At 37.2% G+C, this 17,132-nt stretch overlaps 1 protein-coding gene across 5 annotated transcripts in view; it reads left to right on the top strand.

The window, feature by feature from the left end:
- LOC127455152 (gephyrin) overlaps positions 1–17,132 on the top strand; it is a 129,998-nt gene that overhangs the window by 82,099 nt on the left and 30,767 nt on the right. For 3 of the 5 annotated variants that reach the window (XM_051722776.1, XM_051722775.1, XM_051722774.1), the window contains 2 exons: positions 12,941–12,982; positions 14,140–14,214. The exons of the other annotated variants lie outside the window; for them this stretch is intronic. In XM_051722776.1, coding sequence (XP_051578736.1) covers positions 12,941–12,982; positions 14,140–14,214 — 117 coding nt within the window. The remainder of the gene's footprint in view (positions 1–12,940; positions 12,983–14,139; positions 14,215–17,132) is intronic. 5 annotated transcript variants of the gene reach the window in all.

The following is a 17,132-nucleotide window of genomic DNA, read 5'->3' as shown; positions in this document are numbered from 1 at the left end:
ACAATTGAGCTGATTGATGTACTTCTCAAGTGACCAACTATGTATATCTCAAGACTGAAAGTAGCAGACGTAGAGCTAAAGCTAACAAATTTATTATGTGAAATATTTATTTTAGAGCTTGAATTGATCATCAAAATTGACTGTTCATCAAAACAGACTATTTAAAATAATCTTTTACGAGTGCTCCTTGTTGCGACTTCAAATGAACGCAGTGTAAGAATCTCGCGAGATTTACGAGAGAAGGATCCCTTCTAGACATGACCCTATATGAGTGTTACAACAGACTCTCTCTCTCTCCCTCTCCCCCCTCTTCTCTCTTTCCCTATAGTGGACACCTAAAAAGTTGGGCCTGGATGTATATAAGAGAAATAATTTTCCTCTCTTTTTATCATTCTTTTTGTGGCAGGGTGTATATGTATTGCCTGTGATAAACAGAAGTCTGATAAAGTTCCCCAAGCTTCAGCTGTGACCTCAGGCTGGGTTTAATTCTGCTGTTTTCTTGACAAGCGTTTAGTGGGTTGGCGTTAGATCCAAAAGATTGGTGTCAGGTGGCGCGTAACAGTTATAGACTACATAAAGTGGAGTGTGTGCCTGTATATGTGTGTACTCTGTTACACATGTGCTTTTATGTATACATCTACTGCATGACATTGGGCACATGAGAAGTGACAGGCCTGAAAAAACATGGAATCACTTCAGCTTCACAAATGTGTGGAGAATTTGCATATGTGCAGACAGTACATTGTGTGTGTGTAATTGCAGTTGTGATTCTAGGATTTATAAAAGACGGGGGCTGTAGAGGGGCCTGCAATGTGCAAAGAAGGGCCAAATAAATTGAAAAGTGAATTCAAGACCTCATACGATTTTTTTTTCAAGCAATTTAAGACAAGACTTCCCCATTTCCCATTAAAATGTACAAACACCCTTAAAAAAGTTAGAGTTTTAAGGGTCAGTTTAAGATCTGACAAGTTAAAGGGTTAGTTCACCCAAAAATAAAAATTCTCTCATTATTTACTCACCCACTTGTCATCCCAGATGTGTATGACTTTCTTTCTTCTGCTGAACTCAAATGAAGATTTTTAGAAGAATATTTCAGCTCTGTAGGTCCATACAATGCAAGTGAATGGTGACCAGAACTTTGAAGGCAGAATAAAATTAATCCATAAGACTCTAGTGGTTAAATCCATGTCTTCAGAAGTGATATGATAAGTGTGAGTGAGAAACAGATCAACATTTAAGTAATTTTTACTATAAATTCTCCTCCCTGCCTAGAAGGGGGCAATATGCATGAAGAATGCTAATATCTAAAAACAAAATAAGTGAAGATTTATAGTAAAAAAGGACGTAAATATTGATCTGCTTCTCAGCCGCACTTATCATATCGCTTCTGAGGATGGATTTAACCACTGGAGTTGTATGGATTACTTTTATGCTGCATTTATGTGCTTGTTTGACCTTGAAAGTTCTGGCCACCATTCACTTGTATTGTATGGACCTACAGAGCTGAAACATTCTTCTAGAAATCTTTGTGTTCAGCAGAAGTAAGAAAGTCATACACATCTGGGATGGCATGAGGGTGAGTAAATGATGAGAGAATTTTCATTTTTGGGTGAACTATCCCTTTAAATAAAACACACATATGTAATACACTCCATGGACTCACAATAGGTTCCACCCGAACTATATATTTATAAAAGTAGTGTTTTTTTCTTCACTGAGAAATTGAGAATTTTAAGCAGCTTTTATACAATGAAAAGGTGTGTTTCGTGACATGTTTACACAGTAATCAAAACCGTGAACCATTTAATCAGTTTAGTGTATCTGCTGTTGTTTCTCATGCACAGTGGACAGACAACGTGTGCTGAATGTCATGACAACGGCACAGTGTAGAGATGTTTTTAGAGTCATCTACTTCTGTTTTTCCAGTTCCCACATAATGTGCACATAATGCAGTCTAAGGAATTGTTAACACCCACGTAAAAGGAGACACTAGTAATCTAATTGGTCTAATATGGTAAGCAAATTCTTTTTCTTTATTTCTAGTAATCTAATTATTTTTCATGTTTTTGTTTTTTTTCTGCAAATAATAATAATAATCTAGTAAAGCTTTATACTGATACATTTTAACTGAATTGAATTATTTGCTTTTCCATACTGGACCAATCAGCAGTCTTGAACTTTTTCTTGAAATGCACATTTTTATATTTAATTACTTAGCCACACATCATGTAAAATGTAATTTTGTTCATTTGATTGTTTGGACCTTTTCTGGGAACCTTTTAGAGACTGGACCTCTTGAAACTTTGATTGATTACCCCTCATTTAGGACAGCCAGGGGAAATGCACACTCCCTATGTTTAAACACACACACACACACACACACACACACACACACACACACACTCTGTATTCCCTCTGTAGAACGTCCAGCTGTTACGTAATACCCTGCTTGGCAGTGAGATTTCTTGTGTGTGCTTAACACAGGGGTAATAATGCATTCTCGCTCTCTCTCTCCCTCTCTCTCTTTCTGTTTTAAGGTGCTTTTTTGGCATGACAAATATTTGTACCTTTGTATTGCGAAAGCATTTGCGGCCTAGCTTGTATAAATAAAACCGGGCAAAATAACATGCAAAAAAAAAAAAAATGTATAGTGTAACTTGCAAAGAAAGTTAAATAATATAAATCTAACTACAAATATAGGAGACATTTTCAGTGCACCCGGAAAGTTTTCAAAGCGCTTCACTTTTTCCACATTTTGTTATGTTACAGCCTTATTCCAAAATGGATTAAATTAATTATTTTCCTCAAAATTCTATAAACAATACCCCATAATGACAACGTGAAAGAAGTTTTTTTGAAATCTTTGCAAATTTATTAAAAATAAAAAACGAAAAAAAAATCACATGTACATAAGTATTCACAGCCTTTGCCATGACACTCAAAATTGAGCTCAGGTGCATCCTGTTTCCACTGATCATCCTTGAGATGTTTCTACAACTTGATTGGAGTCCACCTGTGGTAAATTCAGTTGATTGGACATGATTTGGAAAGGCACACACCTGTCTATATAAGGTCCCACAGTTAACAGTGCATGTCAGAGCACAAACCAAGCCATGAAGTCCAAGGAATTGTCTGTAGACCTCTGAGACAGGATTGTATCGAGGCACAGATCTGGGGAAGGGTACAGAAACATTTCTGCAGCATTGAAGGTCCCAATGAGCACAGTGGCCTCCATCATCTGTAAATGGAAGAAGTTTGGAACCACCAGGACTCTTCCTAGAGCTGTCCGCCCGGCCAAACTGAGCGATCGGGGGAGAGTTAGTTAGGGAGGTGACCAAGAACCCTATGGTCACTCTGACAGAGCTCCAGCGTTTCTCTGTAGAGAGAGGAGAACCTTCCAGAAGAACAACCATCTCTGCAGCACTCCACCAATCAGGCCTGTATGGTAGAGTGGCCAGACAGAAGCCACTCCTCAGTAAAAGGCACATGACAGCCCGCCTGAAGGACTCTCAGACCATGAGAAACAAAATTCTCTGGTCTGATGAAACAAAGATTGAACTCTTTGGCCTGAATGGCAAGCGTCATGTCTGGAGGAAACCAGGCACCGCTCATCACCTGGCCAATACCATCCCTACAGTGAAGCATGGTGGTGGCAGCATCATGCTGTGGGGATGTTTTTCACCAACAGGAACTGGGAGACTAGTCAGGATTGTGGGAAAGATGAATGCAGTAATGTACAGAGACATCCTTGATGAAAACCTGCTCCAGAGTGCTCTGGACCTCAGACTGGGGCAAAGGTTCATCTTCCAACAGGACAACAACCCTAAGCACACAGCTAAGATAACAAAAGAGTGGCTCCGGGACAACTCTGTGAATGTCCTTGAGTGGCCCAGCCAGAGACCAGACTTGAACCCGATTGAACATCTCTGGAGAGATCTGAAAATGGCTGTGCACCGACGCTCCCCATCCAACCTGATGGAGCTTGAGAGGTCCTGCAAAGAAGAATGGGAGAAACTGCCCAAAAATAGGTGTGCCAAGCTTGTAGCATCATACTCAAAAAGACTTGAGGCTGTAATTGGTGCCAAAGGTGCTTCAACAAAGTATTGAGCAAAGGCTGTGAATACTTATGTACGTGTGTTTTTTGTTTTGTTTTGTTTTTTTTATAAATTTGCAAAGATTTCAAACAAACTTCTTTCACGTTGTCATTATGGGGTATTGTTTGTAGGATTTTGAGGAAAATAATTAATTTAATCCATTTTGGAATAAGGCTGTAACATAACAAAATGTGGAAAAAGTGAAGCGCTGTGAATACTTTCCGGATGCACTGTAAATTAAAATAATAATATTAATAGAAATTAGGAAGCGCAATAGTAAATTTGGACATAAGACTCATGTCAGATAACTCACTGTTCCGAACTTTTTTCCACCTAAATTCTGCCCCAATGTACCAATTTCCAGACAAGGGATGTATGCCATGAAAATGGCCTGCACTCTCCGGCTAGCGAGATACTACATATGCAAAGAAATAAGTAAAAGAACACTGTTTTGGTATCAGGGCTGTTATTGTTAGGGTTACGTTTAGGGTTTGGGTTAGGAGTATATTAATGTAATTAATGCTCAAATGTTTCCCAAAATTGGATGCGCTGTGCCTTTCATGTCATATAAATGTAATTGTTTCATTCGTAGAATGTTTGCTCATGTCTCGCGCTTGCACAGCGTGTTGCACAAAAGTGCGCTTGCGCATGACTGTTGTTCCGGCTTCCACCACTAGGGGCAGTTTGAAAAGTCTGAAAATGTAGACCAATTTTTAAAAAAAATAAAAATTGACTTTCTGTCACAGATTTTCTCGTGAGATCCGTCTGGCTTCACTACAGGGTTTCTGTTTGCCGTAATTATCCGTTTTTGACCGTTAAAATGTCCTAATGTCCAACAAATTCAAACATTATCAGGCGGAATGTCTGGTGAAAATATTAACACGATGCTTTAGCATCCTCTTTAGTTGATGCCACAACTGTACAGTGTGACACCATCCTAATGATGACAGATGAGGTTTAAACTTTCCCAAAGCTTGCGGAGTCCTTATCCATGACTACAGCACGTTGTATCCAGCACACTGGCAAAAGCAGCCTGCGTTATTCCCGTTCCGCGTGCCCGACTTTACTTTGGCAGCAAAATGCTTTTGTGCTATGAAAAATCGGAAGAAAATAGTCATAAAAATAAAAAGCCAAGGAAAGTAGCCAAGGTGAGAAATTATATGACACAATCTAATGATTTATTATTTTAATAGTTATTTATAAACTAAAAGATATGTGGCAAATTGCAGTTTAGTTGTTTTGTTTTGCCCCCATTGTTGAATGGTTTTTTTTTAAATTAGACACTAATTCCATGATGGCCGTTTATCATTCATTTGACTTAATTGTGTCATTATTAGTCTATATCGCTTTATTTTGCATAGTCCATTGTGTTTACAGCTCAAAAAACAAACACCGAAATGAGATGACCAGATTGTTTTCCAATTTTCCGGCAAACTTTATAATTTTCGGACAAGTTGGCCGGCACCAAACTTCCTTAGCGGAAACTCTGCTTCACTCAGTCTCTTTCTCAACCCCCTCTTTGTGCTTACTACGATCTGAGTTAGAGAACAAATACATCCCACAAACAGCAGTCGATCCTATTACACTGTACATCATTACTCAGGTCTGTTGTTACATTTCCTCCAAATTTAGATTGCAGTGATCTATACTCATCCTCCACTTTGTACACTTTCTTTATTTTTCCCTGTCTCTCTTTCCCCTCCTACACTCTGTCTAGCTACATGCGTGTAGCGCGCATGTGTGTGTGCCTGTATGTGTTAGAGTGCGCATGGGAGCCAGGCAGCATTCTGCTGTGTATTGGGATAAATCATGGTAAGCATTGGCTTTCTCCACTCTCATGCGCCATTCTGTTTTGTTGTACACGTGTCTGTTTTGATGTGCATTTGTGGATGTGAGTGTAGGGCTCCAGACAGACTCCAGGGGAATCCCTGGCAGCTGTGCCTACTCAGGGAGCTTTGTGAATGGGGTGATTTCAGTGTGTTCTTGCCTGATCTGTGGCATATGGAGCAGCCACTGTGGTTTTATAACAGCTACAGTGCTCTGGTGTAGTACAGGAGACGTTAGTGTGGGGTTTCTGAATGGAGCAGGACTCAGATAGGTGCCACTGTGTGCAGTTGGAATTTGATATAGCATTGGTGCTGTCTGTACAACATCTTCAGGAGCTTATAGGGAGAGTCTTGTTGCCTTATTTATGAGTGTTGTGCATTTAAATATATAATGCTTTTTTCTGTAGTAGCTCTTAAAACACACAGGCATACACACTACCCTGATAACACACATAAATCTCCCAGATGTCTAATATATATATTATATTTTATCTTGTCAGATGTTTTGTTTTAGGTCTGACTTTTTGGTTTTAGAATATGTTTTGAATATGCTGTTTTTAAGATTGTATTACTTTTGTACACAATAACATGATGCTTTAAATGGACAAATTAATAGACATGTTAAATTAATTATATTTGTAGTTAAATATAACAATATGTCTTTTGTAAATGTATTATTATACATTTATTTTATTGTTATATTTACTACGTTTTAAAACATGAATTAAATTAATTGTTTTAAATGTATATTCATTTATCAAATTTAAAAGTGATATATATTATTATTATTATTTTTTTTTTACATTTTAATAAAATGTAAAAATAAATAAATTGATAATTGATTTCTTCTTTTCTTTTTTAAGTGTCACTCCATTGTTGTGAGTGCATGTGTGCTTGTGTCTATGGTAAGTTTGTGTGTGTAGAGGGGGGTGTGGGGGTGTGTTCTTTACCATACTCTTGTTTTCCATTATGGAGTTAGAATGCTCTCAGTAGTTTTATGACAGATGTTTTAAAAAGGAAATGATTCTGTTCAATACAATAACTTCAGTAGTTCAACAACTTCCTGTGTGACATGTCAATTATTTAGCTTCAAAATGCAGAGTAGCTTACATCAGCAATATGAATGATACATTATTTGTAAAAAAAACAGTTGTACATATTTACTTACAGGATTGCTGTAAGTACAAGCTTTTTACTGAATGGAAATATTTGCATTATAAGAAGATTGCAGTAAAATTATGTGGTACTAATTTAAGATAGGGTTGTATTTGTTAACATTAGTTTACACAATAGTTAATATGAACTAACAATAAAAGATTATTTTACAGCATTTATTTATCTTGGTTAATGTTAATTTATACATATATTAATAAATGTTTTCGTGAAATATTATATACATTAACATTAATGAATGCAGTTAATGACTGATTAAAATTAACTATTTTCATTATTGATTTTTGTCGATTTTATTGATTAGTTGTTGCAGCCCTAAGCAAAATATAAGAAAAGCAATATATAGCGTATCGTGACCCTAGTATTATAATTATATATCATTTCGATCAATGACTGGCGATTCTCACCATGTATGTGGTACAGTATATACAGAGTAGAAGGTTGAAAGCAGTATGAAGTAGAGACAAAGATGTCCAGAGTGAAGCTCACTATCTGTGCTATGAAGAGGAAGTGATGTTTGGCTTGTGTGTACGCTCAGAGGGACAGTGTGTATGTTCACTGAGGCGAGTGTGTGTCGTGTTCACTGGTGCGTAGGAGCAGGGCAGGGTTGGTTAAGGATACACCCTGAAGGGGCTTTCAGACAAAGACAGATGTGGAGAAAAAGAGAGAGGGAGAGATAAAGACTATAATTAAAAAGAGAGGTTAATATTGAATTACAGTTGCATCTTAGTCCTACTCAATAGTGATCAAATAATGAAACATGAAAGAGACAACGTCAACTTTGATTTGGAAAAAAGCTTTTTCTCCATAAATTCCTTTACACTGAAGGCCAGAATATGTGCAATAATTTGAGCAAATACAGCTGAACACACTCAAAACGGTGGAAATGATTGTGGACTTTAGGAGGAACCCCCCAACATTGACCCCCCTCACCATTCTGAACAGCACTGTGGCAGCAGTGGAGTCATTCAGGTTCCTGGGCACTACCATCTCACAGGACCTGAAGAGGGAGACCCTTCGCCAGCTGAGGAGGTTCAACCTGCCACAGGCGCTGCTGAAACAGTTCTACTCAGCGGTCATTGAGTCTGTCCTCTGCACTTCAATAACTGTCTGGTTTGGTTCAGCTATGAAATCAGACATCAGAAGACTACAAAGGATAGTTCAGACTGCTGAGAGGGTTATTGGTTGCCCCCTGCCCCCCCTTCAAGAACTGTACACTTCCAGAGTGAGGAAAAAGGCTGGAAAAATCACTCTGGACCCCATTCACCCTGCCCACTACCTTTTTGAACAGTTGCCTTCTGGCTGACGCTTCAGAGCTCTGAGCACCAGAACCGTCAGGCACAGGAACAGTTTTTTCCCCCAGGCTATCCATCTCATGAACAGTTAAAACTGCCCCTTTGAGCAATAATTAATGTGCAATACACAGCTTAGTCTATTTATATTATCCAACACATCCTACCTCTTCTGCCATTACATTCCCTTGCACTATACATAACCGATTTGTATTTAGATTTGCACTACGTATGTGTATGTGTGTGTGTGTGTGTGTGTGTGTATGTATGTATGTATGTATGTATGTATGTATATGTATATATATTCATATATGTGTATGTGTGTGTGTGTGTGTGTGTGTGTGTGTGTGTGTATATATATATATATATATATATATATATATTAGTCTATTGTGTATTCTATATATACTTTTTTCTTTTCAATATTTATCAATTTTTTTTATTCAATTTTAATTATTTTTTAAAAGTCTTGTTGCTGATTTGTATTGTCGTACACTGGAAGCTCCTGTCACCAAGACAAATTCCTTGTATGTGTAAGCATACTTGGTAATAAAGCTCATTCTGATTTTGATTCTGAACACAAACGAAAGCTTGATTTCATGCATGTTTGCATTCCAAAATGTGCTTATAACACAATGCAAGTACACGTTGTATTCGGAGTTCAGTTTTTTTCATTCACATATTTTTGCATCAGAACTATCTATGATGCTGAACTATCATCATTCTCTTAAAAAAAAAAAAAAAAAAAACGTTTGGATACCTAACATTGTTTGGCATCCAAACTTTTTTTATATATATATATATATATATATATATATATATATATATATATATATATATATATATATATATATATATTATATAAAGAATGACGATAGTTCAACATCATAGATAGTTCTGATGCAAAAATATGTGAATATTTTATACTTTCATGTCATGGTCTAATTTATAAGGTTTTGTATGAGCAAATGTGGGTCTTAGACTGCTTTTTGCCGGTTTGGTTGATTTTTTTTATTTATTTAGTTGTTCAGAAGCTGAACAATTCATTCAGGCATCCAAACTTTTCTCCAGAAAAAGTTTTGGTGCAAAAAATGTTTTGCGAATATTATATACATTGTTATTACTTTGTCACATTACATTTGGTGTGAACAGACCTTCGTAATGAATAATTGTAAAGAGAGACCTCACCGAATTTATTTTATATGCTACTAATATTAGATCTACATAAATGGTGTTTGTTTCCCAACAGGAAACCTACGATTGGCTTTCGCACACTGGATGAGAAGTAGGACAAGGCACTGGTATTGTGCACACACTGTAAATGCTAATTAGTGCGCAGAACTCCAAAAATTTGAGGCAATCAGTTATCAGATTTTTTTTCTTGCTAGTACTAGCAAGACCTAGCTGGTGCAGTGAATGCTAACATGTTAATACTTAATGCTTGCTAATTTGAAATGCTTTGATTTAGTATAACGATTGCTCAATGAGTAAAGCAAAATACTGTAGAATAATCTTAAATTGTAGCTTTCCTCAATCTGTGCTCAAGCTCCAGTATTCACCATAATGGTAACCCCCAAAAACTTTAACTTTGAAAAACTCTTCTAAAAAACACAACAAAACATTAAACACGAACAAGTCTCCCTCTTTACATTCATTTGCACAAAGACACATTATAAAACACTACATTTTAACATTTAACATTCCCTGTCAAGTACCATGCAAAACATGCTGGGAAATAGAAATCCCCATGCACAGTTTCAGTTAAATTTAAGTTACTGTAAATTTCATTATAAAGTTCATTAAACTCAAAACAATAAAACAATTCAGGTTACTTAAAAGGTGTCAGTTTTGTGAACTCAAAAGTTAGAGCAAGTTCTAAATACTCATCAAGGTTAATTTATTTGAACTAATTTGTATGTTTTAATTTTACCTACTTAAAAAAATTAATTACTTTGAGCATTAGGGTTTACAGTGCCCAGAACACATCAATGCAGTGCAGGTGGCAGTTGAAAGTTGTGAATCTAGTCACCATACATACAAAGTTCTGAAGGTTTTTTACTCCTTCAAGAATAAACAAAGTGATGTTGATGAGTTTGCAGGTTAGTGGATGAAACCGGTGCAGCTGCGCAAACTGAACGATTCGAAACGGCTACGTTGGGGGCCTGGGTAGCTCAGCGAGTAAAGACGCTGGTTGTCTCCGCGCTATGTCTCCGCAGTAACGTGCTCAACAAGTCACATGATAAGATGCGCGGATTGACGGTCTTAGACGCGGAGGCAACTGAGATTCATCCTCCGCCACCTGGATTGAGGCACTACGCCACCACGAGGACTTAGAGCGCATTGGGAATCGGGCATTCCAAATTGGGGAGAAAAAAAAGAATTTATTCTTCAGGCAATTTATTTATAGCATTGAATAGGCTTCATTTAAGCTGTCAAACCACAAAAAGACATACTTGTAACTGAAAATACATTGTGTAGGATTTATGAAAGATACTTATACACAATGGATCATCCAGTCATGGCTAAAGTAAATAATCTATGTCCTTTGATAATGATTTGGGTAGAATTTAATGGAAAACTATTGAGCAGCCGACAAACTGAGAATTTTGAGATAATATAAAGATAATTTTGAGATAACACACGGCGAATTTCTACACACACCCGGTATGCAAAAAAATGACACACTTCACCTTTTAGAAACACATGCTAAAATTATGTGTTGGTTTGAGAGAGAGAGAGAGTGTGTACCTGGCTCTGTAAGTGTAATAAATAGACATCGACAATAAATAGACATTAATAAATAATCCCGCCCCCCTTCGGTTAGCCGAAGGAGAGAACAGGCCCTTGTGGTTGCCGTGGAGAGTATGACATGGTCCTGTCATTGAATCTGACAGGTGTGTGACAGTTGCGGAAGAGATACATATTGTATCTGGCACTGGCTCTGCATTTAATTTTTTCCTTAATGTGTGTTTGTGTGTATGTGTATGTGTGGTTAGAGGCTGGTGCAAGACTTCAAGGGCAGAGGGAGAGAGAGAGATCTCTCTATGTGCACTGTGATCTAATATACACCTGACTGGTGCGTTGTGTGTGCGTGCGTTTCTGTCCATTTGTGTTTGTCCATTTCCATTGTTCCAACCCCAGTTGCAGTTCTCCTTATTCAGAGACCATTACGTTCTATATCTCAGGGCCATGCTGTAGATTAAAGCACCCATTTTCTTCACTTTTTGGGCTTGGCCCCGAATTTCCACTGACCTTAGAACCGCCCCTGCATATTATTAACAAACAGCACAGGTCACTCATTATATATGAGCTAGTCTATGTCACTCGGTGAAACTGCACCTGTCACAAAAACATGAAGAAGACCAATTATGATTTTGTTCCTTATATTTTTATTTTGTTGGTAAAGAATATTTCACCACATGTGTTGGCACGTAGAGTTCTTGAGAAAAAACAAACCTACGCCATCCTAGATAAACTTTTGATAGTATATTTTCCACAGAGGTAAAAGTTGTTAGAACAGTTGTGAGAGATGCTTTATTATATAGTTTGCATGTCTTGTGTAACATTTTACTTACCAGCCAAAGCCTATTTTTACTCTAATTTTGTGCTCGGCGGGTGTTTATGTTGGACCCCGTCAATATGTAAAATACCTCTGTTATTATTGTCTAACTTCTTTGCATGTGAAAACTTCAGTCATATTTCACACTGTCATTCATCAGAAAGGGCTGAGGTCACATGCACACTAATACATTTTCGTTTGAAAACGCATCTTTTTCCTCTACGTTTTTGCCTTCCATGCACAGTGAGACACTCTCCCAAGTGGATAAATTTGACAAAGGCACCTTTGCGTTTTAGTGTTGAGAGGGAAAACTGAGATATCTGAAAACTGTGATGTATTTGTTGTCATGTGAAGCATTAAGGGGATTTAAGAGTTTTCATACGTTTCGGTGTGGACGAGCAGCTGTTGGAAAACACTTGAAAACGGCAGTGTGGACGGAGAGTGTTTCGAAAAGGAAAACACTGTTTTCAAATGTATCTGGAATAATGTAGACGTAGTCTGAATTTCCAAATACTGAATAGGTGTTGATATGTAAAATTGGGCTGTCATATCTTAATGTGCACATAGTTGTGACATCATAACTATGACATTTTCTGAAGGGACATTTTGTCAGCTTAATTTCAATAAATGGACTGCGGAGGGAGCTTTGCGTTGTGAATGTTAGAGTATGCCTGCATTTTAGATTTAACTCTTTTATTTCAAAAGAGCAAAGAAAATCCTGTTTTCCATCACATATCCCTTTAAAAACAGAAATGTAGGCATTCAATGTTTTTTGGCATGTTTCATTTTGTGTTCTTTCTGTGGAGACCTTTACAAAAGTGTACAGTTGAGTCCAATCGAACTGACTGTGGGCTTGCTGTGTCCTTGTGTCTTGAATGTGTCCTCTCCCTGCAGAGTTGCCTGTGTAATTACTGGAATGCTGTTTGTATGTGTTTCCCCTGCCTGTGGCTGCAGTGCTAACCCTCCTCTTCCCTGTTCCCTCTCTTCCTGCACCAGGCCCGGCTCACCTCCTGCTCATCCACTTATAGTGTCACAGAGGTACAGCATGTTTTACACAGCTCTGACCATCACCCTGCAACTAGCCACACCCCTCTCAGATACTCTGCTAATCATTGCTTGCACACTCATATGTGCACAACTCATCCCTTTGCAGCAAGCCTGTTTCATCAACGGTCACTTTTATTTACCCCAAAACTAACTTGTATTTTATTTAATCTCATAGTTTGTGTTGTGTGTGTGTTTGTTGGTGTGTAATTCATCAACTGATGCCTTCAACCATCAATTTCTTATGAATTCTGAACTTGTCTGTCCTGAATAAGTATAAAGTGGACATATAACCATTAATAAGATAAATGTGTAACATGCAATGAATATTGCAATATTTCATTATTTACCTTTAATTATTTAATTAAGGCTGCTGTTAGCGATTTTTTTAATACCTTGCATAAAATGTCCCTACAATTTGACAGTAAAATACACTAAAATAGGTGTCCCTCAAGACAAAAGGGGAAGGTATACTTCAGTTTTCCACATGTCGCTACGTCTTGTGCACAGTGTGGCTAACGCAAAATTCATCATTAACACAGTACATGCAGTCCAGTTTTTCTAGACAGTCTGCATCGTTGCACGTCATCTGTGCATGCACCTGGCATTGAGTGTACTAAAGAGTACCACAAAGCAGTCATATTGTGCATGCGTTTAACGGGTCTATACAGGCTCGCAGTCAAAAGAGTGTACTTTTAAAGGCTTGAGTGCTCGATCAAAGGCAAGACATAAAGGGACGAGGAAAAACGAAGAATGCCCTAGCATTAAGGATGTTATTTCTCATGAGCATTTTTACTTTACTGCAACACTTCCAGTTTCCCAAAGTTGAAGGGTTACAGAAATGAGCTTTAATACGATCACAAGTGCTCATTATCCATGTAAACCTTCTTTTGTTCTTTGAAATCAGCTGAATAATCAGTGTCATACTCAAAAACACACTGTAGCTGCTTTGTTCATCTTTAGTTAAGTAGTAGTAGTGGGAGGATTTTGCTGTCATTATGTTTCGCTTGTTTCCCCCTCACATTTTTCATGTCAGTGTTAGCTGATCCTTAGAGAGTGTGTACATGTGTCTGTGATAGTGTATGTTAAAAAAGTATGTTTGTGTGCTGATGGCTGTGTCAGGTGAGTTACTGTCCTGTGGCTTCCTCCAGGCCTCACGGAGAGAGTTCAGAGCTCATCTGGATGAGGTCATCACGCTCAAGCCAAGGTACTCTACCTTGGACCAGGTAAATGGATATTCCCTTTCTCCCCTAACCTTTACATTAATCAGCACTCAATCAATCACACAACCACGCACTAGCGTCTTCCCTCAGAGTATTGCACATGGCCCACACTCTGTTGGTGTTTAAGTCAGGGCAGTTTGGTTTGTTAGTGTCTTGTCTTACACCATCTCTCTGTTCCAAATCCTAGTGAACTTCTTTGCTATCTACTGCCTACAAAGCCAGCTGCCTTTTGATCCGGGATGCTCTTCTTAGACAGCAAATGATCTGCGCACCACATAAATAGCAATCTCACGTGAAGCGTGTAGGAGACTTGACTCACAGTTTATTTCAATATTTATTTATTTTTTCAGTTTATTTCAATAGTGTTTGACATTAGCATATTGCTAAGCCAACAATGCAATACTATGATAAACATAATAATTCATAGCGCACAAATATTAGGTAATTTTGATGGAACTTTATTATAAATGCTTTTCCATATTGAATTAATGGCCTGCCTATATATTTTTTGTCCTATTGTGTATTTCTATAAATACTTTATTTTCTATTCGCTTTTTATTTTTATTCTATATTTTTATTATCTCTGTCTTATTGTATTGTTTGTGCACTGAAAGCTCCTGTCACCAAGACAAATTCCTTGTATGTGTAAGCATACTTGTCAATAAAGCTCATTCTGATTCTAATTGATAATAATAATAATAATAATAATAAATACTAATAACGTGTACGTTGTCATGTTGCTAAGCTAACAGTGTAATACTGGGCATATTGGGCAATTTTGTCCACTTGTAGTTTGACTGAACTTTATTAATAATGCTTGTCCATGTTGAAGTTATAGCCTATTTTAATAATAATATATTCATATACATTAGCATGTTTGCTAAGCTAACAGTGCGATACTGTAATAAGCAGTAAAATACTGTACATAGCACACAAATATTGGATAAGTTAGTACATTTTAATGTGATTGAAATGTATTATTAATGCTTTTCAATATTGAATTTGTAGCCTATATAACAATAATAAGTTATATGTTAGCATGTTGCTAAGCTAAAACCACTATACCCAAATAAGCGTAACAGTACATCTCGCACAAATATTGAGTAATTTAGTAAATGTTTTATTTGTTTAAACTTTCTTCCTACTTTTCCTTATTGTATTTATGGCCTATAGAATAATAATAGCAGGCAAATAATAATAATAATAATAATTAATATTTATAATCAACATTTCTCCTGACTTGTCTTCCATTTGGATTTATGTTTTCACTGTTGTCACAGTGCATTCGGGGACTGGCATCTCTTCGAAGGATAAATGTGATGCTCCTTTAATATTTGTCCAAAAGTATGTATCTTAGAAGGGAGCATAATTATTTTGGCTGAAATCTTGTCAGAAATGTGCTTATGATGTCTAAAATGCTGTCTAGATAGTCAGCTCACTAGATTTTGGAACAGAGCCCCCCAGAGCCCCCCCCTCTCTCTCTCTCTCTTTCTCTCATCCCTCTTTTTCCAAGGTAATAAAACGGCTCACCAGCATTTCAGCTATTAGTTCCCACACTGTCTTATCAATCATTTCTGATTTGTTAATCATAGAGCAGAGTTCCTCTTATTGGGCCTGACACTCACTTGTTAATAATTTATTCCCCATGACTGTTCCCCAATTACTCCATCTTCATTTTACTGGGCAGGGTTTAACTCTCATCTGCCTTTATGCTGACGCATCACTCCACCCTTTCTGTGCGTGTGTGTGTGTGTCTTTGTGTGTGTGAGTGAGAGAGAGGATGTGTGTGTGTGTGAGGACGTGTCTGTTTGTGAGCATGTTTTCAGTCCACTGAGTCCTTTGTTCCAGCTCTGAGTTAAAGAGACGTGACGTCTCTACCTTGCTTTCATTGCCTCCGTCCATTCCTTCAACCCCTCCTGTGATCATTTGTTACTCTTATCTTCATTCTGAGTTCATGCTGTTTGTTGTTTGATGAAGGGAGGTTAGATGTACAAACACGAGGAGAGAGGAGAATGAAAAGTAGTATTTGTACCACAGATACATAAATGTCCTTGTAAATACAGAGAGAAAAATGTATGCCTGGTAAACATAGACAGATGTCTAGTAAACATGATAATACAATTCTTAGATCTGTTTGTGTTTGTATGTACATTTGTGCTATTGGGGGTGTCTTATACATTGTCTTGGTGTAGAAAAATCGACCAGCATAGTGTATTTTTTTCATATAAATATGGGTTTCAAGAGCATACATGAAGAATCCTCTGAAGACAAATGCACATTATATATAGCACATTGCAGAAATCTATGAAGGGTCTACTCAAGCAGCTAAATTAGTTTAGGATATACACAGTAAGTCTTACACAATTCTCTTATATATCTCATCAAATACCCAAATATATTGTTTTGAGAGACCGATTATATATTTGTTTAGGGCTGTCAGTAGATTAATTTCTTACATTTTAAATTTGAAGAACTTTGCCTCAAAATTTAATATTATATTAGTATTATAACATACAGTCGAAATTTAATATATTACATGTTAATGAATTTATTGTTTACTAATTTCAAGGGAAAAAATTAATTGAACTAGCTGTAATATAAAGTTAGGTAAACGTTTGAAAATACATTTCAGTAGCCCTAATGTACAGTATTTATATGCTTTTTAGCAGCAATTCTTATGTTGTCATTATCATCATCATCATTCGTTTATTTACCCATCTGTCCATCATTGGTCTTTTCTGAAATCTCCCACACCTGTGTACACACTCACACTCATATTCACAGTCCGTTCAGACCTCACATGCAGTAGCACAATATAATACAAACTCTGACCTGCTCTTGTGGACATTAGCACACTTGAACCCACAAAATGCCAACAAAACTTTAGTGACTGTCATCTGTCTTTATCCGGTGTCCTCCAA

Source organism: Myxocyprinus asiaticus, chromosome 17, assembly GCF_019703515.2.
Source record: "Myxocyprinus asiaticus isolate MX2 ecotype Aquarium Trade chromosome 17, UBuf_Myxa_2, whole genome shotgun sequence".
Classification (NCBI taxonomy): Eukaryota; Metazoa; Chordata; class Actinopteri; order Cypriniformes; family Catostomidae; genus Myxocyprinus; species Myxocyprinus asiaticus.
Note: the sequence above shows the minus strand (reverse complement) of the source record. Positions and strands in the feature narration are given on the sequence as shown.